At 40.0% G+C, this 26,337-nt stretch overlaps 1 protein-coding gene across 3 annotated transcripts in view; it reads left to right on the plus strand.

Annotated features, from left to right (window-relative positions):
- The first annotated feature begins 2,539 nt into the window (after nucleotides 1–2,539).
- The window catches only part of TRIM33 (tripartite motif containing 33), a 144,729-nt gene continuing 120,931 nt past the window's right edge, over nucleotides 2,540–26,337 (plus strand). For 2 of the 3 annotated variants that reach the window (XM_061410527.1, XM_061410529.1), the window contains exon 1: nucleotides 2,540–3,090. In XM_061410527.1, coding sequence (XP_061266511.1) covers nucleotides 2,565–3,090 — 526 coding nt within the window. In that variant the 5' untranslated portion in view covers nucleotides 2,540–2,564. The remainder of the gene's footprint in view (nucleotides 3,091–26,337) is intronic. The other variant, XM_061410528.1, reaches the window with a different exon arrangement.

A 26,337-nucleotide genomic window follows, 5' to 3' on the forward strand; every position in this document is an offset into this window, starting at 1 on the left:
CATTTCAGAACTGTGTTTTTCTTACAATGTTCTTGCAAGGCAGTTGGAGTAAAAGATAGCCAAAGTCAGGGAAATGGTAGGATCCTTATACCCACTGCTCAGTTCAGTCCACGTATGGTTTCTTTTGAGATTTTTCTCTCTGGTACCTTTGTTTCTACCTCCAGTTGCGTTCCCTTCATGAACCTTTGGGTCTACTTTTACATTAATGTTTACCATGTGCCAGGTACTGTTGTTCGTTGTTCAGTCACTAAATTGTGTCCCAACTCTTTGCTACCCTATAAACTGCAGCATGCCAGGCTTCCTTGTCCTCCACTATCTCTCGGAGTTTGCTCAAACTGTCCATTGAGTCAGTGATGTTACCCAACCATCTTATCGTCTGTCACCCATTTTTCCTCCTGCCCTCAATCTTGGAGCTTCAGCGTCAGTCCTTGCAGTGAATATTCAGGACTGATTTCCTTTAGGATTGACTGGTTTGATCTCCTTGCAGTTCAAGGGACTCTCAAGAGTCTTCTCCAGTACCACAGTTTGAAAGTATCAATTCTTCAGCACTCAGCCCTCTTTATGATCTGACTCTCATTTATATATGTATATATGTATACATACACATATACACACTTTTTTTTAAATGTAGTGACTTAAGTCAATAAAATGTGATACAGGACTATATCTCTTCCTAGTAATGTTATATACATCTATGTCTATACAAACTAAAAAAAAACCCACTACCAGTCATCTCATTAAGAGACATTCCCAATTAACATTTTACTTTTCATGTTTATTATTATTTAATGAAGTGGAACACTTTTGATTATGTACTTTTTAAATGGATGATGCTTGTTAAACCACCTGTTTACCTTTCCACTGGGTAGATTTAAAATTAATGTGACAACTGAAAAATGTTAGTAATGCAAAATGTCAGAAATGGCAGTCTCTGCAACTATTTACACTCTTGATGAAAATTTAAGGATCATCTTAAATTGTTTGAGGTGAGAAAGCAGTTTTTCAAAGTTCTTTTCCAAGACACAAAAGTTTAGCATGTTGAAAGCCATCATCTCTGTATGTGACCGGCTCCTTTAATTTTTTAATCTCCTCTTCAACTTCTCTTTGTCTCTGTCAAGTCACTCCAGTCACACAGACTGTAACAAGCCAAGAATCTGTCTACCTCAGGCCCTTTGTACTTACTGCTTTTCCTGATTAGAACACTCTTCTGCAAGAGAACCAAAGCTTGATCAACAGAGGACTTCCCCAATCATCTCTAATCTGAAATCTTTTTTCCCCTTCATAGCTTTTATCATTCCGTGTATATATTTACGTCACTCTTCCCACAGACTGCAAACTCCTTGAAAGTCAAGGGTCTCCTTTGTTTCCTGCTGCAATCCTAGCATCTCTAAAACATTACCTGCCACACAGTAAGAGGTCACTGTTTTGAACAAATAAATGAAAAATGTTTCGAGGTGGCTTATTTTAAGAACTTAAACCAGCTCAAGAATAACATTTCTTGGGAACACTGTCTGAAGAGGAAAGTACTTCATGATCTGAACATTAAAACAGCCATAGTACTTGTTTCCCAAATAAAGACAACCCAATACCTGAAAGCTGCTATTACCTACACTTGTTAGGGCATTTGCGACTCAACTCACGCCCGGACACTAAGTGGGACTCTGGAGACATAATATTGGTTAGAGCGTGACTTCTCAAACTGACGCCCATCAGTCAGTCAAAGCGCTTTCAACATTCATCAGCTCTCCCCCACTTCCTGATGCAGGTCTGGGGTGTGGTCCTGGCACATCTCCGCTCTGAAAAAGCCTCAGTTGATTGGTTTCCTGATGCGTAGCAACGGCAGAGAAACAATCACCTTAAAAAGCTAAAAATAGCGGTTAAAGAGTTTTTTTTTTTTCTTCACCGAGTTTTTTCAGCCTATTTCTGGTGCGCCGCCAGTTAAAAACAAAAATCCTCCCTTTACTGCTCCCGAGAGATACAATCATCCAAAGGAACGCGGCCAATTAAAGCACAGAGACCCAGGAGGCCTGGGAGTCTAACCCCGCGCGGAGGGGGGTTTCCGCGGAGATGCGCCCACCCTGGGAACCGCGCCACCCGAGAGTCGCTCGCTCCGCGGGAAACAGTCCCGGCCTTCCACCCTTTCCCACTTTTCCCCGTATAGTGGCCGCGTCCGAGCTCTTAACCACCCGCGACTAAAGGTAGTTCAACGTCAACAGTCTCTGGCTTTAAAAGCTCACTGTGAACGGAACTGCAGCGGGGCGGAATCTTACGTGCGGGCCCCAGAGGTCGGGAGGGGCAACCTGGACGGCTGCGCGCCCGCGCCCGGAGTTCCCGCCTCCCTCCGGAGGACGTCCGTGCGTACGTGCGCGCGCCGTGCCCGCCCTCCAGCAACCGCGCGACGCGAGGCTGGGGTGCCGCGTGCGCGCGCGCTCTCGTTCGTTCTCTAGCCTGCTCGTTCTCGGCGGCCGCTCTCGCTGCGGCTGCGGCTGGGGCTGGGGGCGGCGGCGGCGGCGGCGGCGGCGGCGGGCGGCGCGGGGCGGTCCGGCGGGTTCAAAGAGGAAAACATGGCGGAAAACAAAGGCGGCGGCGAGGCTGAGAGCGGCGGCGGGGGCAGCAGTAGCGCGCCGGTAACTGCCGGAGCCGCCGGGCTCGCGGCGCAGGAGGCGGAGCCGCCTCTCGCGGCGGTGCTGGTGGAGGAGGAGGAGGAGGAAGGCGGCAGGGCCGGCGCGGAGAGCGGCGCGGCCGGGCCCGACGACGGGGGGGTGGCCGCGGCCTCCTCGGGCTCGGCCCCGGCTGCCTCAGCCCCTGCAGCCTCAATGGGCCCTGGAGTTCCCGGGGGGGCAGTATCGACGCCAGCCCCAGCTCCGGCCTCGGCTCCTGCTCCGGGTCCCTCGGCGGGGCCGCCTCCTGGACCGCCAGCCTCGCTCCTGGACACCTGCGCCGTGTGTCAGCAGAGCCTGCAGAGCCGGCGTGAGGCGGAGCCCAAGCTGTTGCCCTGTCTTCACTCCTTCTGCCTGCGCTGCCTGCCTGAGCCCGAGCGCCAACTCAACGTGCCCATCCCGGGGGGCAGCAACGGCGACATCCAGCAAGGTGAGCGGGAGGCCCGGCCCGAGGTCTGGGCCGAAGGGGTTTGCTGTGCTGAGGGGGATCTGGGGTCCTCTGAGAGTACTTGGGCGCGGGGCTGCTCGGACCGGCGTGATCCTGAGGAGTCTCAGAGGTGAAAGACACGGCTCCTGGGACAGTTTTCAGAGAAGCTGAACCTCCAGAGAGACGCGGAGGGTGAAGGGAGGGGTGCCGGCTGCGAGAGGCTGGGGGAGGGGACGCCGGCTGCAGGGGAGGTTCGTGGTGTGCAGATACGGGCCAGGAAGGCGTGGACTGAAGTCGAGCGCAGGTTCGGGAGCTGATGGAACGGATTGTGAACGAAGAGGGTGTCTGGGAATCCGCCTGTGAGAAGCGTTTTCAAGGGAGGGCCCAGCCCCGAGAGGTGTTGAGGAGGGAGTAGGTAAGAGAGAAGGGCAGTGGGGATGAATTGCCTTGAGGGGAGACCTGTTCTAAGCTAGGGGAAAGAAGGACTGGGAAGGTTAAAGGGCATTGGAGAATTTGGGGCTAAGAAAAGGCGTCTGGTAGAAAGTAACTTTAGGATGACATTGAGAAGAAGGAACTCTAGAGACAAAATCGCTGTGTGGGGCCTGTATGGCTAGGGAAAAGACCTTAGGTTTAGGGGTAAAGGAGAACTGACCTTTGAAGGGAATTGGGTGTTAGGGAGAGTTGGGATGAATTTTAATTCTTGGACATTAATGGACCCTTACTGTTTCGGATACCGTGCTACGATTGGATAAAATACTCAGTGAGGAGCCGGTTCACTGCCCACCATAGGCGAAACAGACGTATGAGATACAGCAGTGGAGGTGGATACAGTGGTTGTGGCATAGTCAAGAGAAGGTCAGGAAAACTTCACTGAAGAGCAGTCCTTGAGTAGGTTTCTTGAAGGGTGAGTAGGTCACTGAGTTGTAGAGTTTTCAGAACACAGGGCACCTTATACATTCCTGGGACGGATCAGGTCATCACTGGAGATTAAGTTGGTTTGATGGGCTGAGTAGGTAAGAGGTCACAATCCCTTACCTGAAGCTCTTGGGACCAGGTGTATTTTAGAGGTCAGAATACTTTGAAAAATTTTTTTTTCCTGCTGAGGTCTTCAATACTCCAGCGGGGTCTGGGTTAACAATTCATTATTAGGTATTAATGTTTCTGTAGTGAGGCATATGAATATCACTAATGGGATAGAGAAATAACCCCCTACAGTTCAGGGTGGGTTATGTTGCAGACTCATGGAAAAAACTTTAAAATTTCAAAGCTTTTGAAGTTTGGGGCTGAAGGTAAGGGATTGTCGACCTGTACTAAAGGGTTTTGGATTCATCCTGTAGACTGTATCCTGGTACATTGTAGATAGACTAAAGGGAGTCCCTCACAGACTTTTATTTTTTAATATTTATTTATCCTGCAGGGGTCTTCCTTGCAGCATGCGGGGTCTTTTAGTTGTGGCATGTGGGATCTAGTTCCCTGACCAGGGATCAAACCTGGGCCTCCTGCATTGGGAGTGCCTTGTCTTAGCCACTGGACCACCGGGGAAGTCTCCTCACAGATGTTTGTATTAGGATAAAAGGATGACATTTGTGATCTAGAAAGATTGCTTGGGGGCACATTGAAAGGTAAGGGAAGAAAAAACCTGAGGCTGGACTAGTTAGGAAAATTCTGGCAGTAATCTAGGAGAGAAACTAGCCCGTAAAGGACTGTTGTCAGGTATTGAAGAAGAAAGTGTTTTGTTATGGGGGAAAGGTATGGACTTCTGGAGAAAACGTTTTTCTTGGATGCCTACTTGGTCACTTCTTGCTTGTGAGTTGGACAGATTAATTTTACAAGGACAAAAATGATCTACCTGATAAAGTTATTGATAGAATGAAGTGACTTAACAAAATGACTAGTACATAGTGCTAGTACATATAACAAAGTGACTAGTACATGGTAGTTATGAGTGAAATGGCAGCTAGTTTATCATTGATGGTAACTAATTTGTAAGTAGCACTGAGAATGGAGATGAGGGGCCAATTGAGATTGATGTGAGAGAGACACAGGTGTCTAGGCCATGTTCCAGGTTTCTTGTTTGGTGGGTGGCAGTGCTGTTAATGCAAAATCAGATAATTCAGGCACAGAAACAGGTGTGTGTATGTGTGTGTGTGTTGTGTGTTTTGGAGGGAGGATGTAATGATCGCAGTTTTGGATTTGAAGTATTATTGAAACCTGCAGGTAAGAATGTTAAAAGTGAGGGTTTAATTGATGGAGAAGATACTAAATGATACTGGGTATAGGGAGGGTGGATAATGGGTGTGTAACTAACTGCTGAGGGCCTCATGAGTATAGTTAAGACTTGTGAGATTCAGTGTTCTTGTGGGAACCTGGATTAGGTGAGAGATTTAGAGGGGATACAAGATGAAAATTGTGTGTGATTGATGTGGCTGAGGGACTGAGGTTATGAAATTAGTTCTGTTTTATTTATGCAGGACAGAGACTCATTGTGTGTAAATATCCTCTTCACTTCGTCATCCTTTGTTTTTGAACTAGGAGAAATAAGTAGACGAGACTAAATACTGTCAGTCTTTAGATAGTGTTGCTTTCTAACCAGTATCTGGAACAAATTAAGTCTGGAAGCCACCATGTTTTTAGGCAGCAGAGTCTAGAAAATAACTTAATATTACCTCCTGTGTGTATCTTTTTGTGTGTGTGTGTAATAAAGTTTTATTAAAGTATAAATAGAGATATAGAGAAAGCTTCTGACATAGGCATCAGAAGGGGGCAGAAAGAGTACCCCCTGCTAGTCTTCAGCTGGATGTTATATAGTCACTGCTGCTGCTAAGTCGCTTCAGTCGTGTCCGACTCTCTGCGACCCCAGAGACGGCAGCCCACCAGGCTCCCCCATCCCTGGGATTCTCCAAGCAAGAACACTGGAGTGGGTTGCCATTTCCTTCTCCACTGTGTGTATCTTTTGCTTTGCCTTTTTAAAAAAATCAAACTTGCTGTCTGGAAGGAACATTGGATTGAAGTTGGGGAACATAGTTCTGCCCTTTGTTTTCTGGTTCCCTCAGGTTCATCATGTTTCTGTCCTTCAGTTTCTCTATCTCTAAAATTTAGCTTATAGTTCTTCACTTACATCTCATTAAATCAAATTAAGTAATGAAAGTGAAAATACTTTCTTAATCTGTGAAATGCTTTGCAATTGTATTATTGAACAGCCTGTGATTCTATCTCTGGTCTGGATAGGCATGGTTGGTAGTTTGATTTACTGTCTTAAGTGGTTCTGAAGCAATGACATTACCCTCCCTTCTAATGGCCTTGTTTTCCTCCTTTTCTAACACACCAAAGTTATTCAAACCCTTTAGCTGTTCCTTTTTAGATCCATCATTCTCCAAGTGTGGTTTCTGGACTAGCAGCATCAACATTATTTGCACTCTTGTTAGGAATGGGCCCCTCTCAAGACCATCTAACCAGAAATAATTTTCAGTAAGTCCACTGTTCTTAAGTGAAGGGCTACTCACTTCAAATTTTGCCTGTGCAGAAAGACCTCCTGACTTTTATTTTTTTTAAGGCTTTATTTTTAAAGAGCAATTTTAGGTTTACAGCAATATTAAGTGAGATACAGAAAGATAAGGAAATTTCCCATATAACTCTACCCTCCCAGACCTAAATAGTATCTCCCATTATCAACATCCTCCACTAGAGTGGTACATTTTTGAGAGTTGACTGCCCTACATTGTAATCACTCAGAGTCCACAGTTTGTGGTAGGGTTTCACTCTTGTTGTACATTCTGAGGGTTTGAGCAAATGTAGTATAATAACATGGATTTGTCATAATATCATACATAGTATTTTCACTGCCCTGAAAACTCTGTGTCTGGTTGCTCTTTAAAGTACTGTTAATTGGCTGTCCCATATCTGATGGGGGTTTTGGAACCAATCCCTTGAGATTACTAAGGGAAAATTGTAGTCTTCCAGGTTGCTCTTTGACATATTACCTTTATTTCTTCATTGCACAGATAAAATCCAAAATGTTTTCTTGTTTTTGTTTACTTGTTTGTTCCTTGTTTCCCACTGGAATGTTGTAGAGTGAATGCTCAATAAGTAGATTTTGGATGAATAAGAATCATATGGAGAGCTTTTTAAAATACCATTTTGGGAGTTTAAGAGATTGTTTCAGTTTAATTGGGGATGACACTGGGAATGTGAATTTTTAATAAGTATCTTATTAATTCTGATTCTGGAACCTTTCACACTTTGAGAGGCATGGATTTAAATATTTTGAGGAGAAAAACTGATTTATGTGCTTTTGGAATATTTGGAAAATCAAAATAGATAAGTTAATATTTGTTGAATCTCAATAGTGAGCTTTTTAAAGTGCTTTTGTGTTTATTTTTTTTAGGTTTCTTTCAGGTTGAGTCAGAATAGGTATCAATAGTGGGTATGTCAGTAGTGGGAGAAATACCAATAACCTCAGATATGCAGATGACACCACCCTTATGGCAGAAAGTGAGGAGGAACTAAAAAGTCTCTTGATGAAAGTGAAAGAGGAGAGTGAAAAAGTTGACTTAAAGCTCAACATTCAGAAAACTAAGATCATGGCATCTGGTCCCATCACTTTATGGGAAATAGATGGGGAAACAGTGGAAACAGTGTCAGATTTTTTTGGGCTCCAAAATCACTGCAGATGGTGACTGCAGCCATGAAATTAAAAGACGCTTACTCCTTGGAAGGAAAGTTATGACCAACCTAGATAGCATATTCAAAAGCAGAGACATTACTTTGCCAATGAAGGTCTATCTAGTCAAGGCTATGGTTTTTCCAGTGGTCATGTATGGATGTGAGAGTTGGACTGTGAAGAAAGCTGAGCGCCGAAGAATTGATGCTGTGGTGTTGGAGGAGACTCTTGAGAGTCCCTTGGACTGCAAGGAGATCCAACCAGTCCATTCTTTTTTTTTTTTTTTTATTCTTCCAATTTTATTTTATTTTTAAACTTTACATAATTGTATTAGTTTTGCCAAATATCAAAATGAATCCGCCACAGGTATACATGTGTTCCCCATCCCGATCCCTCCTCCCTCCTCCCTCCCCATACCATCCCTCTGGGCCGTCCCAGTGGACCAGCCCCAAGCATCCAGCATCATGCATCGAACCTGGACTGGCAACTCGTTTCCTACATGATATTTTACATGTTTCATTGCCATTCTCCCACATCTTCCCACCCTCTCCCTCTCCCACAGAGTCCATAACACTGTTCTATACATCAGTGTCTCTTTTGCTGTCTCGTACACCGGGTTATTGTTACCATCCAACCAGTCCATTCTAAAGGAGATCAGTCCTGAGTGTTCTTTGGAAGGAAAGATGCTAAAGCTGAAACTCCAGTACTTTGGCCACATCATGTGAGGAATTGACTCGTTGGAAAAGACTCTGATGCTGGGAGGGATTGGGGGCAGGAGGAGAAGGGGACGACAGAGGATGAGATGGCTGGATAGCGTCACCGACTCGATGGACATGAGTATGAGTGAACTTGGGGAGTTGGTGATGGACAGGGAGGCCTGGCGTACTGCAATTCATGGGGTCGCAAAGAGTCAGACACGACTGAGTGACTGAACTGAACTATGTGCAAATCTAATAATGTATCAATAAAAGTACAAATATGTATTGATGCATCTGAATAGCCTCTCAGATGAACTCTTGAAGGAGTTGAGACTTTTGTAGTAGGGCATAGACAGCATGGCGATGTGGATGAAGATCTGATTTGGGAGTAACCTGGATTAGGTGCTGCTATTAGTTTACTGTGTAGCTTTGGGCGGGTCAGCTAGACAGCCTCTCCAGGTCTGCAATATGAAGTTGAGTTCTTATCCAGTAAAATTCTGATTCTGTTATTGTTTTTAATGCTAACTTTTCACATCTACATAAGTTTAATATACTTACCTTTTGTGGGGAATAATGGAAGAATCAACATGGGAAAATGATTCTGTTTACGAATCTTCAACTTTTTGTGAAGTCTGAGATGGCAACATCCATGTTGTAAGTGAGAGAGAATACCTCTGGATATAGTGTGAAGAGCTCTTCCTGAAAATGGTTTTATCACTGAGCATGGGCTTCCCAGGGGGTTCTAGTGGTAAAGAACCCTCCTGCCAATGCAGGAGACATAAGAGACATGGATTTGATCCCTGGGTCAGTAACATCCCCTGGAGGAGGAAATGGCAACCCACTCCAGTATTCGTTCTTGCCTGGAGAATCCCATGAACACAGGAGCCTGGCGGGCTATAGTCCATAGGGTCGCAGAGTTGGACACCACTGGAGTCACCTAGCACGGCAGGTGGTGGACCACTAGGGGAGCCTTCCATTAGAGCTCTTGGAAGTTCTTTCCCCAGCAGTATGTGTAATAAATGACAGTTGGCTAGTTCTGGGTGTGGCTTATCTGGGAATTTTTTTTAGGCCCTACTTGAGTTTTTGAATGATAATACAGTCATCAGCAATCAGTCATTAAAGATGTACCAAACAAAAGCACTTTAACAACTTCTAGCATTGTGGTTGGTTAAATGTACACAATTCAGGAATCAGAATGCAGTCAGAATGCCTGCATTTATTTTTGAGCTCTATTATTTACTACTTGAATGACTGTGGGTTTGTTACTTAGCATCTGTAAATTGAGAAGAAGAATAATACCTGTTTCATAGTATTATTGTGAGGCTTAAATGGATTAATACACTGTAAATTGCTTCATATAGTGCCCAGCACCTGGTAAGCCCCCAATTAATTGTACTGCTCTTATTTCTGTTGACTTCCAGTTGTCCCCCATTGCTTTTGTGATTACTTCTGTCTCACGATAAGCAGAAAGAAGAGGCAGGAAGGCAAATTGTTGGTGTTTTTCTGACATTTGATGAAATAGACCACGCCTGACAGTTATTTGCATTCCAGATTTCTCCAGCTGCCTAAAACTTGGGTAAATTGATATTCTAAATCCAGAGTCTTTACCATGTCTAATATCTCTACACCAAAAGTTTTAGTTAGGAAAGTCTAATTGCTTTTCATTTCCTTATATATACTCCTCAAAACAGACACTAAGAATAGTAACTTAAAAAGTTTCTCAGAGTTGGTCTACGAAACTGAGTTGGGGGGAGGTGACAGTGGGGAGAGGATTGTCTCTGACACACTTTTAGCTGTTGGCAAAGTTGAAACTGTTTTCCTTATAACACTGATTCATTATTTGCCTTATTCACTGTTCTGATGTTTGTATTAATAATAGGATATCAGTGATGGATAAAATTGCTTGGCACCTTAGCAGGAATTAAGATAGTACCTCCATACCCCTCTTAAAAGTTATTCTATCTCTACCATCACATACTTAGAGTAAAACTACCGCCACCAACAAAAAAAAATCACGTTAGTTTTATGTCCTTGAAGTAGTAAAGATTTAAAAATCTTGATCCTTAATATTGTGTGTGATAAAATGTGATAATGTAGAGTGCTTCTGCAGACTGAAGTGCGGTAAGACAAATACTCATGCAGTTGTTTGAATTCCAAGCTGGATTAGCTGCTTTTTTCCTTGGAAAATAATTTTTACTTGAAAGAATGATTAACAAACTATGGTGTGGATATTTGGCAGCCATTTTCTTAAAAATGAATGAACTGAGCTCTGTCACTTTCAGGAAAACAACTGTTGTTTTATGTTGCCAGTGATAAAAATTGAGCTTTTAAATGAAAATTAGGATTTTGGGAAACTTGTATATTATCAATATTTAAAGGCTTTTCTGATAAGGCTGGTAGTGATACTAACTTTTTTTTTTTCGATACTGTACAATGAAATGTCAACATTTGGAAGATCTACATAGTGAGCCAACATTTTCCAAATGACCAATGCATGATATTACAAAATCATACATAGAAGAAAGTTTCAAAAGTGCAAAATAGACCAATAGATTTTAACTTAAGGGAGCAGTAAAAGTTCATCACTGTGGTAAATTTCACATTGCAACTGATGTTTAAGAAATAAATAAAAACTCTGCGATTTTCGAATATATTAAAGAAGAGTATCCACAGATTGTCTGAAAAGACTATTAAAATATTCTTCCCTTTTCTTAAAATGGTTGTATGAGGCCAACTTTTCCTTCAAACAAAACAACCTCTCACAACAGGTTAAATGCAAAAACTGTATTCAGACATCTATTAAACTGGATATTCAAGAGATTTTAAAAAATATGAATCAGTGTCACTCTACTAAAACTTTTTGTTTTGTTTTGGAAATTATTTCTGATAAATATTTTACTTCAGCATTCTGTATGTTTATTTTTAAATGAATTAATAAAATATTTTAATGAAACATTATTATTAACAATCATTTATTGTTAGTCAGCTGTACCCTGATACAAAATGTTTTTGGTGTTAAAAATAAATGAAGATTTTAACTGGAAATAGAACTGCCATATGACCCAGTGCATGCCACTGCTGGGCATACCACACTGAGAAAACCAGAATTAAAAGAGACACGTGTACCCCAATGTTCATTGCAGCACTGTTTACAATAGCTAGGACATGGAAGCAAGCTAGATGTCCAGTGGCAGATGAATGGATGATAAAGCTGTAGTACATAAACACAATGCAGTGTTACTCAGCTAGTAAAAAGAACGGATTTGAGTCCGTTCTAATGAGGTGGATGAAACTGGAGCCTATTATACAGAGTGAAGTAAGTCAGAAAGAAAAACACCAATACAGTAGATTAATGCATATATATGGAATTTAGAAAGATGGTAACGACTGCCCTATATGCAAGACAGCAAAAGAGACACATATAAAGAACAGACTTTTGGACTCTGTGGGAGAAGATGAGGGTGGAATGATTTGAGAGAATAGCATTGAAACATGTGTATTACCATATGTGAAATAGAGGACCAGTCCAAGTTTAATGTATGAAACAGGGCACTCAAAGCCAGTGTACTGGGAAAACCCAGAGGGATGGGATGGGGAGGAAGGTGGGAGGGAGGTTGGGGGCGGGTGGGGAAACGTGCAACTGTGGCTGATTCATGTCAATGTATGGCAAAAACCACCAGAATATTGTAATTAGCCACCTATTTAAAAAAATTAAAAAATAAAAATTAAAAAATGATATTAAATAAGATATTTAAAAATCCCCAGTTTTTCTAACAATACAGTACATATTGATGGATAAAACCCATCTAAACATTTTTAATTTCTCAATGATTTGAGCGTAAGAGGGATTCTGAGAACAAAAAGTTTGAGACTTGCTTCTTTAAAGGCACTATAACAAAGTGATAATGTAGAGTCATTAGAAAGAGTGTCAGACCATGGAATAGTGGAAGACAGCAGATTCATATGTTTATAGGCCTTCATTTTGGGATCATCACAGTTCATAAAGAGCTTCTCCCCAAAAGAATATAAAGAGGAAAAGAGTAATGAGTTATTAAGTAAATAGCTTTTGTAAATAGCTTGCTGTGGATCTATTAATTTTGTTTTTTCCTATTTATGACTGGTCGACTGAGTTCTATCATTTTATTTTTCAGAGGACAAGTTCTGAGGTTGGGCTCATGGTGTTGAATACATTAATTTTGTCTTCTCTGTGGTCACAGATTATATCACCTTCTTTCCTACCCTGCTTCTATAATGAACATCAGTCCCAAGGGGGAGTGGGAAAAAACAAGGATGAATGAACATAAATGCACCATTTTTAGAAAAATATTTAAAATCTATATCTTAATGATGTGTAAATAGCATAAATTATGTGGTACCAGGGAAAAATACTTTTTGAATGCTTGTTACGTGCAGTTTGTTATTGCTTCTGTGAATAACATGTCCATATGTCTTCTATTTCTCTTTAGTTTGCTAACATTTTAGAAAAATTTTTGATTCATAAGAATTCTTGGTGAGTTCTATATACTGATACTTTGTTGGTTATGTAAATTGAAGGTTTATGGCTTGGTGTGATAGGCAACCTCTAAGATGGCCCCAGTGTTCTCTTTAGTATCTATACCCTTCTTTAGTCTTTGCTCACAGTGCTTGTTTGGGTGACCAACAGAATATAGCAGAATTAACAGTGACTTCTGAGGCTTCATTAAAGGTATACAGCTTTTTCCTTATCCTTTGGATTCCTTGTTCTCAGTGAAAACAAGCTGTCACTCTAACAGTTCTGAAAAGAACTGGGGTCTGCTAGCATCCAGGACCAACTTGCCAGCCATGTAAATGAGCCACTTTGGAGGTGGATCTTCCAACGTGATCAGGCTTTAGATAACTGCATCCCGGCTGACATCTGACTGCAGTCTCATTAGAGCATAGAGAGAACCACTTGCCATATCACTCCCAGATTCCTGACTCAAAGAAAGTGAAAGATAATGAAATTGTTTTACTCCGCTAAGTTTTGGGATAATTTGTTACACAACAATAAACTAGTATACCAGACTTTTTCTTTTTAGAAAGCTGTGGAGAAGGAAATGGCAACCCACTCCAGTATTCTTGCCTGGAGATTTCCATGGACAGAGAAGCCTGGCGAGCTACAGTGCAGAGGGTCACAAAGAGTTGAACTCGACTGAGCGACTAACACTTAGAAAGCTGTCTTTGGATAGATGAGAGGTTTTTGAAAAGTCAGTTTCCCCCCTTTTTTCTACCTTTAGTGCTTTTCATAAAGCTACAGTAAACCTTGCTATACATTAATTTCATCCCCCTCCATATATACCTTGTTCATCTTAAAGATTATCTTGACTGATCTAGACTTTCAGCTCTTACATTAGAATCATCTTATGAAAGTTCATTTTAAAAACTTGTCTGTATTTATGTTGGAATTGCTTTGAATATATAGATTAATTTGGGAAAAAATGCTATCTTTACAGTATGGTATCTGCCTGTTCAGAAATATTGTATGCTTTTCAATTTGCTTAAATCTTTTGTTTTTGAATATTAATATAGTTTTTTCCCCTAGAAAAGTCTTAAACATCCTTTATGAGTTGTTCTTATATACTTACTTTGTTTTTACTATAAATGTTTCCCTTGAATTATATTTAACTGTGTTTGCTTTGTTTTTCTTGTTTTTCATTTTACTTTTTAAATATCTGAAGTGTACTGATTTCATGTTTATATTGAAATAATTCCATCTGATAATTCCATTATCTGAAGTTCCTGAAGTCCTGTTTTACTATTACTTGCTTCTGCTTGTTCGAGATTATGGTAGAGGGTGTCTTCCAGTGTTTCATAGTTTTGGATTTTGAGCATATATATACTAGGGCTTTAATTATGAATCCTGCCAGACCTGGTTTTTGGTAGCAAGTCTCCAAACAGTAAAAAAGAGCCTTTGCTTCTGTCTGGTGCCACCATTGAAAAGTCACTGAAGTGAATTTTTAGTTTGGTGTTTCTTAGAACCTGCAAATGTTGATTTAGAGTTTTTATAGGCTGACTTGTATTTGGAACTTCTCAGAAGAAAACGTATTCCCTCACTCTGAAGTCAGAGAGTGGCAGTTTTTCCCTGTGCCATTGGTCTGATTTGAAGTTTGACTCTTGATTATTTGTTAGGTGCTCTTCTGAGGATGTGATGCTTCAGGCCTCCCTTATGCAGAGGCTTGGTTCTCATTACGTAGGCTTCCCTATTCTTTGTTTACTCCCTTGTTTGTACATCCCAAGAAAGAATAAGAATAAAGTTTCTGAGCCTTTGCATTTTTCAAGTTCTCTTTATTCTTCTATTTCAATGATAGCTTTGATATAGAATTCTAGGTTAAATTTTTTTCCTCAGAATTTTAAGTTGTCTCTTCCAGTATTTTCAAGTAGACAGTGTTGCTGATGCTAGTTTGATTTTGCTCCTTTGTATGACCCCAATTAGATTTCGTTTTATTTATTTCCTCTTGGCACTTTTCAGTATTTCTTCATCTTTTTCTGAAATACAGTGATGTGTCTCTTTTTTTCCTTTCATTGATTTTAAAAGTTCACTGTGCTTTCCCTGTTTTGTACTATTCATTTATAGTGAAAATAGGTTTAAACTCAAAAAAAGTTTTTTGTAAGGACCCTCTCCATGCATTTCCCCTTAAAGCTCCCCTCCCCTCACTTTTTTTGGAGCTGTTACTATTTGAATGTTTGCATTACTGGGTTCATGCCGTCACCTACCGCTTTCCTTCTCCTTTTTTTTTTGGCCACTCTCCATAGGTTGTGGAATCTTAGTTTTCCAACCAGGAATTGAACCCAGGCTCTGCACAGTAAAAGCATTGAGTCTTAACCACTGGTTACTCAGTTGACATTTTGAAAGCTTTCCTTGACTTTATTTTTAATCTTCTTTTTTCCTTTTTATATTGATCTCTTTTTGTCTCAGAGGGGCTTCCTCATACAGTGAATAGTCCTTGGTTCTCTTCTACTGGGTTGGCCAAAAAGTTCCTTTAGTTTTTTAAAGTAAAAATTTAAGACATATTTTTCATTTTTACCAAGAACTTCATTGAACAGCATATTCCCCGTTTTGCTCCACTACATTGTATTTTTCAGGCAACTTCATAATTCCATCTTCCCAAAACTTTTGTCTTTCTGAGCAAAGAACTGTTCCAGGTACCTTTTACAGTCTTCCAGAGAATTGAAATTTTTTCCATTAAGAGAATTTTGTAAAGACCAAAATAAATGGACATCTGATGGTGCAGTGTCTGGTAAATACAGCAGATGAATCAGAACTTCCCAGTCAAGCTGTAACAGTTTTTGCCTGGTCATCAAAGAAGCATGTGGTCTTGCATTATTCTGATGAAAGAGTATGTGTTTTCTGTTAACTAATTCTGGATGGATGCCTTTTGTTACGTGCTGCCTTGAGTTGGTCTAAATAGGAGCAGTACCAGTTGGAATTAATTGTTTGGCTTTTCAGAAGGAGTTCATCATAGAGAACTGTTTTCCAATCCCACCATATACACATCATCACCTTCTTTGGATGAAGAGCAGCTTTGTTGTGGTTGGTGGTAGCTTGTTTCATTTGTCCCACAGTCTCTTCCATTGCACATTGTCGTACAGTTATCCACTTGTCATCACCTATCACAATTGGTTTTAAAAATGGAACATTTTTATTATCTTTAAGCAGACAATTGCATGTGGAAATACGGTCAAGAAGGTTTTTTTTTTTTTCACTTAACTTACGTGGAATCCTAGCATCAAAACAATTTAACATAACCAAGCTGGTACAGATGATTTTTCAGTGCTTGATTTGGCTATTTTGAGTATGTTGGTTAGCTCCTGTGTGGTATAATGTTGATTGTTCTCAGTTAATGTCTTGATTTAATAATCTCTGTCAACTTCAACTGGTCTACCTGACCATGGAGCGTGGTCCAGCAAGAAATCTCCAGCACAAAACTTTATAAACTACTTTGACACATTCAATTCTCATAGTACCTTCTCCATACACTGCACAAATCTTTTCTTACACTTCAGTTGTGTTTTTACTTTTTTTGAAATAGTAAAGCATTATATGCTGAAAATGTTGCTTTTATCTTCCATTTTCAATATTAAAATGGCTACACAAAAATTCACCATTTTAATAAGCTTTTTTTAATGCACATTAATAAGACAGCTGTCGCGACACAATCTGACAAAATTATTTTAAATGAAATTAAAGACAACTAAGCATGCTCCCAGAACCATCTTACAGAAAAAAAACAAACGGACTTTTTGGGCCACTCAATATTTGAGTGAGGCAATAAAATTCTGATTGGAAGTTCAGTGCTTATTAATTATTTAATCTTACTGTAGATAAAGGATTGACAAAACACTACCCATGGACCACATCTAGACTGCTGGCTGGTATTTAACGACTTGTGATTTTTTATATTTTTAAATCATTGAACAAAAATCAAAAGAATATTTTGTGATGTGAAAATTTTATGTCTTTGTGAGTTACACTTTTGGAGTACAGTTATGCCCATTTGTTAATGCGTATGACTGCTTTCATGCTGCAGTGGCAGAATGAGTAGTTGTGACAGGTTGGTTGTGGTTTTCATTACTTTGTGCTGCTTTTTGGTGTACTACAAATTGCAGTGATGCAGTTATAACTTGATAGGCACATGTGTAAGTGTAGCATGATATTTGCAAAAGTTTCAGTTATCCATGCATACCTGTCTTTTCAAACAAGAAAAAAGTGGATTTCAAATGTCACACTTTTAAGGGACACACTTTAAGGGACTTTTAAGGAATGTGGGTTATTTTGTTTTGAATTAGATGGCAAGGTATTTATTATGCATTTTTACTATAGCTCTGCTAAAAGAGTACAACATATGTGTATAATACCAAACTTAAGTACTGGACACGATATTCCCAATTCCTAGGAAAGCAATGGGCAGAGAATTAGAAACTTTAGAATGAAATATTTCATCATGGCAGAATTTCTTAAAATAACGAAACCAAAATTTTTAAGCTTTCAAATATAGTTCAGAAGTAGACATTAATCATGGCTAAAATTCACAGCTTTCACTTTTGTTGGTTGGGGGTGATGATCTCCCTTCTCATGTGTATGAGATGACTGACTTTGGCTCTTAATGCTTTTGACTGTAATCCAGGCTGTCTTAATATTTATCCAGTTTTCTCTTTCTCTGTTTTCTAGCCCCTATTTTGTCATATGGTTTGAAGGTAGGATATCTGAATTAGTAACAGCAGGATAGAATTAGATATGGGTAAGTTTATTTGAATCTGACTAAACTTCATGTACCTTATCTGTAAAATAACATCAGCTTCAGGTTAAATTTTTTCATGTTATTTGCTTATAAGAAATCTCTCAAATAATATTCTCAATTTTTTTTTTAAATAAACAAACCCACTGAGGTAGAAAGATAAAATTTTACCTAACTGTGGCTCTCCCATATGGAGGTTAATAGACCAGCTTCGAATAGGTGCCTTTAGAGGCCAGGCAGGTAACAAGTGTAAGACTTATGGAGTATCAAAGGTTGCCTTACCTAAAAGCAGTAAAATTTAGACTTAAAAAATACTCCTTCCTGGCCAGATAATACCTAATTATCAGTTTTCTCCCTTTGCCCTTATTCAGAATCTGATTAGTCACTTTTATTTGAGTTGGACATATTAACAATTTATAAGTAGTTTGATATCATAGTTTTAAAAGCTTAACCACTTATGTAAACTTTTTCTTTTAGAGTGTCTCAGTAAGTGATATTGTAATATTTTAATAAGAATTAAGCATTATTAGAATGATTAGTATTATTTTTACTGTTAGAAAATGCGAGAAAAATTTCAAAGTATGAATTGTCTAGTCAAATTGGTAGATTGATTGAAATGCAAGTTCAGTTGATTAGCAAGTTCACAGAAGTCTAACTGGTGGTATAGATGCCTTCAGAACTTCACTAATTCTGTACCAAGTCATGTTGTAATATACATCTGAAATTTACCTACCTGTTCTTCCTACTTCTGAAAACACTCAAGATTTTACATGTTAAAAAGGGAGTTAGATGAATGGGTTCTCAGCTGATGTGTAATAGCAGTATATTACACTCGAGCAATTCACAGGTCTACTGCCAAATTCTGAACAGCATGAAATTAATTTTAATTACAGTGGCACATTTGATGTCTGTTTGATCTACTGTTGAGTCCAATGGGTCATTTAATGTGGCATGATGAAACTTGGGAAAAAGGCAATCTCATGTTGAAAAGTTGTTTGAAAACTTTGTCTTTTAGTAGAGAGCATTGTCAAGTAGTAATCAGTTTTGCTTATAGAGTAGTTTGTGATGGGGACTAAAATAATTGGTTTATTTTTAATGATATGTAGTTTTTAAGTAAATGTTCTATTGAAATATATATAAAGGTGTAAAGATCTAAAGCATGTAGTTTAGTCAGTATGCATAAAGTAAACACACTTGTAAATTCAACAACCAGAATGAGAAAGTACGTTATTACCCTATAGGCCTGTACTCTTTGAGTCTCCTTCCAGTTATTATATACAACCTGTGAACCTGACTTCTGACAACATAGGTTAATATGCCTGTTTTAAATTTTTATTTATTTATTTATTTGGCTGTGCTGGGTCTTCATTGCTGGAGGGGCTGTTTTCTACTTGTAGTGCAAGGGCTTGTCTTGTTACAGAGCGTGGACTGCAGGGCTTCAGCAGTTATGGCACATGAGCTCAGCAGTTGCAGCTCCTGGTTTCCAGAGTACAGACTCAGTAGTTGTGGAGTAGTAGTAGTAGTAGGCCTAGTTGCTCCTCAGCCTGTGGGATCCTCCTGCGCCAGGGATCGAACCTGTCTTTCCTGCATTGGCAGACAGATTCTTTACCACTGAGTCACCAGGGGAACCCCCAAGTTTTATTTAAACGGAACCGTACAATATGTACTGGTTTGTGACTGACTGCTTTTGTTCAGCATTATGAGATTGTTCACATTGCTTTTGATTGTAGTTTGTTCATTGTCTCCACAGCATTCATTGTATTAATGTACTAAAATTTATCCATTCATGTATTGGTGGACATTTGAGTTGTTTATAGTGTGTTTTACTATTATGAATATGTTTATTTAACATGTCTCTTGGGGAAAATATGCACACATTCTGTTGTTTACATCCTTATTTTAGAGTGGACTTGCCGATAAGTTGCGCGTGAGTTCAGCTTTGCTAGATAATGCCAAATAGTTTTCTTAAATGGTTGTATCAAGTTATACTTCTACCAGTAGTGTTTGAGATTTTTAATTGCTTTGTATTCTTACTAATACTTGATATTATCTGTCTTTGACATTTTAGCCGGTAACCACATCTTGGGGTTTCACATCTGTGGATTCAACCAACTACAGACAGAAAATACTCAGAAAAAAATTTTCAGAGTTATAAAGAGCAGAGCCACCCTGGCAACTATTTACATAGCATTTACGTCGTGTTAGGTATTATATGTAATCTAAAGATGATTTTAAAGTGTATAGAAGAAAAAAAGTTATAGAAGGTTGTATGTAAGTTATATATAAATATTATTTCATTTTATGTAAGGATTTTGGTATCTACAGGGATCCTGGAACCATTCCCCCATGAATACTGGGCAGTGACTGTTTATGTGCATCCTTATGCCTGTACCAAATTGTCTTGCTTATTATAGTTTTGTAGTAAGATTTAAAGTTGGTAGTAAGTCTCCATCTTTGTTCTTTTTTGAGATTATTTTAGTTATTCTATTATAGGTCCCTTGATTTTCTATGTGAGTTTTAGTGTTGGCCTGTTGATGTCTACAAAAAAGCCAGCTGGGAATTTGATAGAAATTATGTTGAATTTGTAAGCCAGTTCTCAGGAGTATTGCCATCTTAACATGATTCATGAACTTAGGATATCTTTACATTTATAGGCATACCTTGCTTTGTTGTGCTTTGCAGGTGCTGTGTTTTTCACAAATGCAAGTTTTATGGTAACTGCATCAAGCAAATCAGCGCCATTTTTCGAACAGCATTTGCTCACTACATGTATCTGTCACATTTTGGTAACTCTTGCAATATTTCAAACCCTCCATCAGCAAAAAGATTACATCTTGTTGAAGGCTCAGATGATGATTAACATTTTTTAATTGTAAAATAGTTTTAAGTTAAGGTATGTGTATATATATTGGAGAAGGCAATGGCAACCGACTCCAGTACTCTTACCTGGAAAATCCCATGGGTGGAGGAGCCTGGTAGGCTGCAGTCCTTGGGGTCGCTAAGAGTCGGACACGACTGAGCAACTTCACTTTCATGCATTGGAGAAGGAAATGACAGCCCACTCCAGTGTTCTTGCCTGGAGAATCCCAGGGACGGGGGAGCCTGGTGGGCTGCCGTCTGTGGGGTCGCACAGAGTTGGACACGACTGAAGCGACTTAACAGCAGCATATATATATTTTTGTACACAATGCTGTTGCACACTTACCAGACTACAGTATTGTGTAAGTGTAACTTACATGTACTGGGAAACCAAAAAATTTGTGTGACTTGCTTTATTGTGAAACTCAATTTATTGTGATGGTCTGGAACCAAACCCACAGTATCTCCAAGGTATGCCTGTATTTAGGAATTCTCTAATTTCTTTCAACAGTATTTTACAGGTTTCGGAATATAGGTTTTACATGTTAAGAAATTTATTTCTAAGTAGTTTGCCCTTGAACATTGTCGTGGTTGGAATGCCAACCTTCTGAGCAGGCAAAGCAAAAATCTGTGTATAATTTACAGTCATTTCTCTGTATATACAGTTTGGTTCTTCCATACCTATGATTCTGCATCCACAGATAAAACCAGCCATGAATTGTGTGATACTATAATACTAAAAAGTGAAGTTGCTCAGTTGTGTCCTACTCTTTGCAACCCTATGGACTGTAGGCTGCCAGGCTCCTCCATCCGTGGGATTTTCCGGCAAGAATACTGGAGTGGGTTGCCATTTCCTAGGTTGGGATCTTCCCAACCTAGGGATTGAATCTGGGACTCCCGCACTTCAGGTAGACTCTCTACCGTCTGAACCACCAGGGAAGCCCACTGTAGTATTTACTATTGGAAACTATCGATGTATAGGTATACCTGTGCCGTTCAAACCCATGCTGTTCAGGGTCAACTGTATTGTATTCTTTCTAATGCTATTATAAATGAAAATATCTTCTTAATTTCATTTTTTTGAGTTGTCTATTACTTCATATTCTTTATTTACTGCATAAAAATACAATTGAGTTTTATACATTAGTCTTTCATTCTTCATTATATTCTGGGGACTAGGAAGTACTTTAATTAGTATAGCCATTATCTTACGTTGCTGTTTGTATGATATCTTTTCTTACCTTCCATTGTTGTTCCATTGCTTAGTCCTGTCTGACTCTTTGAATCTATTTGTGTATTTGAATATAAATTGTATCTTTTGTAGACAGTATGTAGTTGGGTCTTATTTTTGGTTTTATTTTTAATCCAGCCTAACAATTGCTGTCTTTTGGTTGGCTTGTTTATACTATTTACACTTAATGTTACTGTTGATATAGTTGGACTTGTGTCTGCCATTTTGCTTTTTCTTTTCTTTATATATCACATAACCTTTGTTCTTTCATTTTTTCATTTCTGCCTTCTTTTGTAATGCTTATCGCCCCAACCCCCAGGACTGCCAATTGTTTGTTTGTTTAGTGACTTGACTGGATCATTTTAATGAAGTCAAGTTTATATTCCACTTCAAAAGAACTGGACTTATCACGGGAACATTTCATGGAAGGATGGGCACAATAAAGGACAGAAACAGTAAGGACCTAACAGAAGCAAAAGAGTTTAAGAAGAGGTGGCAAGAAAACACAGAACTATACAAAAAAGGTCTTAGTGACTTGGATAACCAAGATGGTGTCCTCTTTCACCTAGAGCTAGATATCCTGGAGTGTGAAATCAAGTGGGTCATAGGAAGCATTACTATGAACAAAACTAGTAGAGGTGACCAAGGCTAGTGGAGGTGACAGAATTCCAGTTGAGCTATTTAAAATTGTACAAGATGATGCTGTTAAAGTGCTGCACTCAGTGTGTCAGCAAATTTGGAAAACTCAGCAGTGGCTACAGGACTGGAAAAGGTCAGTTTTCATTCCAGTCCCAAAGAAGGGCAATGCCAAAGTTTAAACTACTCTACAATTGTACTCGTTTCACAAAGCAAGGTTATGCCAAAAATCCTTCAAGTTAGGCTTCAGCAGTATGTGAACTGAGAACTTTCAGATGTACAAGTTGGGTTTTGAAGAGGCAGAGGAACCAGAGATCAAATTGCCAACATTTGTTGGATCATGGAGAAAGCAAGGGAATTCCAGAAAAACATCTACTTCTGTTTCATTAACTCTGCTAAAGCCTTTGACTGTGTGGATCACAACAAACTGGAAAATTCTTAAAAGAGATGAGAATACCAGACCACCTTACTTGTCTCCTGAGAAACCTGTATGTGGGTCAAGAAGCAACAGTTAGAACCAGACTTGAAACAACTGACTAGTTGTTAATTGGGAAAGGAGTACGTCAAGGCTGTAGATTGTTAACCTATTTAACTTTTATACATGGTACCTCATGCAAAATACCATGCTGGATGAAAGATAAACTGAAATTAAGATTGCCAGGAGAAATATCAACAACCTCACATGTGCAGATGATATCACTCTAATGGCAGAAAGTGAAGAGGAACTATTGAGCCTCTTGATGAGGGTGAAGGAGGAAAGTGAAAAAGCTGACTTGAAACTTGCTGCTGCTAAGTTGCTTCAGTCGTGTCTGACTCTGTGCGACCCCATAGATGGCAGCCCACCAGGCTTCTCCGTCCTTGGGATTCTCCAGGCAAGAACACTGGAGTGGGTTGCCATTTCCTTCTCCAACGCATGCAAGTGAAAAGTGAAAGTGAAGTCACTCAGTCGTGTCCGACTCTTAGTGACCCCGTGGACTGCAGCCTGCCAGGCTCCTCTGTCCATGGATTTTCCAGGCAAGAGTACTGGATTAGGTTGCCATTGCCTTCTCCATGAAACTCGTTAGAAAAACTAAGACCATGGCATCTGGTCCCATCACTTCATGGCAAATAGATGGGGAAAAAGTGGAAACAGTGACAGATTTTATTTTCATGGGCTCCTAAATCACTGTGGACAGTGACTGCAGCCATGAAATTAAAGACACTTGCTCCTTGGAAGGAAAGCTATGACAAACCTACACAGCATGTTAAAAAGCAGAAACATCACTTTGCTGACAAAGATCCATATAGTAGAAGCTGTATGGTTTTTTCCATTAGTCATGTATGTTTGTGATAGTTGGGCCACAAAGAAGAATGAGTGCCCAAGAATTGATGCTTTTGAATTGTGATGCTGGAGAAGACTCTTGAGAGTCCCTTGGACTGCTGTGAGATCAAACTAGTCAATCCTAAAGGAAATCAGCTCTGAATATTCTTTGGAAGACTGTTGCTGAAGCTCTAATTCCACAGCCACCTGAAGAGCTAACTCGTTAGAAAAGACCCTGATGCTGGGAAGGATTGAGGGCAAGGGGAGAAGGGGCAACAGAGGATAAGATGGTTAGATAGCATCTCCAACTCAGTGGGCAAGAATTTGAACAAACCCTGGGAGCTAGAAGACGGAGGAGCCTGGCATGCTGCAGTCCATGAGGTTGCAGAGTTGGATACAACTTAGTGACTGAACAATATGAAGCCTCTGATATTTCTTTAACAGAGGGCTTAATCTTGGACATATGTAGTCATCCTGGCATATCATGATTTTATGTGGGTTTTGTTTATATTTTTGATCTGTTATGATATCTACCTCTTTTGATGACTTCCCTGGTGGCTCAGATGATAAAGCGTCTGTCTGCAATGTGGGAGACCCGGGTTCGATCTCTGGGTTGGGAAGATCCCCTGGAGAAGGAAATGGCAGTCCACTCCAGAACTATTGCCTGGAAAATCCCTTGGACAGAGGAGCCTGGTAGGCTACAGCCCATGGGGTCGCAGAGTTGGACACGACTTCACTTTCACTTTCACTTTCACCTCTTTTGATATATCAGGCTATGCCTTGGGATATAACTTTTTCCACAGTCTTTTGTAATGTAATTCAGACCTTGTTCCAAGGTAGTTTTTGAGATTGTCTTTGAGATTTGTCATGATCCCAGGTGGATTCCTTTTTAGGTTCCTTGGGTCTCTGATAAACAGTTGACTTGTAGTTTAGCTTATTGTTCTTGCCAAGGTATCAACTTCCTCTTGTTTACCATGAAAATTTCTGTTTCAGGTAGTGCTCTTAGTTTTGAACTTTTGCATATTCTGTTCCATGTAAAGTCAGTTGTTTTGGAAAGTACTTCAGAGCTCTCTGTTCTTACAGTCTACCTCTTCCCTTGGGTAAATTCTCTGAGCCACTGCTCTGGAGCTGTCAGTCAGTTCAGTCCCTCAGTCGTTTCTTACTCATTTCAGCCCTATGGACTGCAGCACGCCAGGCCTCCCTGTCCATCACCAACTCCCGGAGTTTACTCATTCATGTCCATCGAGTCGGTGATGCCATCCAACCATCTCATCCTCTGTCGTCCCCTTCTCCTCCTGCCTTCAATCTTTTCCAGCATCAGGGTCTTTTCCAGTGAATTGGCTCTTTGTATCAGGTGGCCAAAGTATTGGAGTTACAGCTTCAGATTCAGTCCTTCCAATGACTGTTCAGGACTGATTTCCTTTAGGATTGACTGTTGTGATCTCCTTGCAGTCCAAGGGGCTCTCAAGAGTCTTCTCCAACACCACAGTTCAAAAGCATCAATTCTTCGGTGCTCAGCTTTCTTTCTGGTCCAACTCTCACATCCATATGGAAAAACCATAGCTTTGACTAGACTGACCTTTGTCAGCAAAGTAATGTCTCTGCCTTTTAATATGCTGTCTAGGTTAATCATAGCATTCTTCCAAGGAGCAAGCGTCTTTTAATTTCATGGCTGCAGTCACCATCTCCAGTGATTTCTGGAGTCCAAGAAAATAAAGTCTGTTATTATTTCCATTGTTTCCCCATCTATTTGCTTTGAAGTTATGGGACTGGATGCCTTGATCTTTGTTTTTTGAATGTTGAGTTTTAAGCCAGCCTTTTCACTCTCCTTTTTCACTTTCAAGAGGCTCTTCAGTTCCTCTTTGCTTTCTGCCATAAGGGTGGTGTCATTTGCATATCTGAGGTTATTGATATTTCTCCCAGCAATCTTGATTCCAGCTTGTGCTTCATGCAGCCCAGCATTTCATGTGATGTACTCCACATATAAGTTAAATAAGTAGGGTGACAATAAGCAGGATGTCTGGATCTAGGTGAGTGATCACACCATCGTGGTTATATGGGTCATTAAGATCTTTTTGGTATAGTTCTTCTCTGTATTCTTGCCACCTCTAAATATCTTCTGATTCTGTTAGGTCCATACTGTTTCTGTCTTTCATTGTGCCTGTCTTTGCATGAAATGTTCCCTTGGTATCTCTAATTTTCTTGACGAGTTCTCTAATCTTTCCCATTCTATTGTTTTCCTCTATTTTTTTGCATTGATCATTAGGAAGGCTTTCTTATCTCTCCTTGCTAGTCTTTGGAACTCTGCATTCAGATGGGTATTGCTTTCTTTTTCTCCTCTGCCTTTCGCTTCTCTTCTTTTCTCAGCTATTTGTAAGGCCTCCTCAGACAACCGTTTTGCCTTTTTGCATTTTTTTTTCTTGGGGATGGTCTTGATCACTGCCTCCTGTACAATGTTAAAATCCTCCATCCATAGCTCTTCAGGCACTCTGTCAGATCTAATCCCTTGAATCTGTTTGTCACTTCCACTGTATAATCATTAGGGATTTGATTTAGGTCATACCTGAATGGTCTAGTGGTTTTCCCCACTTTCTTCAACTTAAGTCTGAATT

The sequence above is a fragment of the Bos javanicus genome, chromosome 3 (assembly GCF_032452875.1).
Source record: "Bos javanicus breed banteng chromosome 3, ARS-OSU_banteng_1.0, whole genome shotgun sequence".
NCBI classification, from domain to species: Eukaryota; Metazoa; Chordata; class Mammalia; order Artiodactyla; family Bovidae; genus Bos; species Bos javanicus.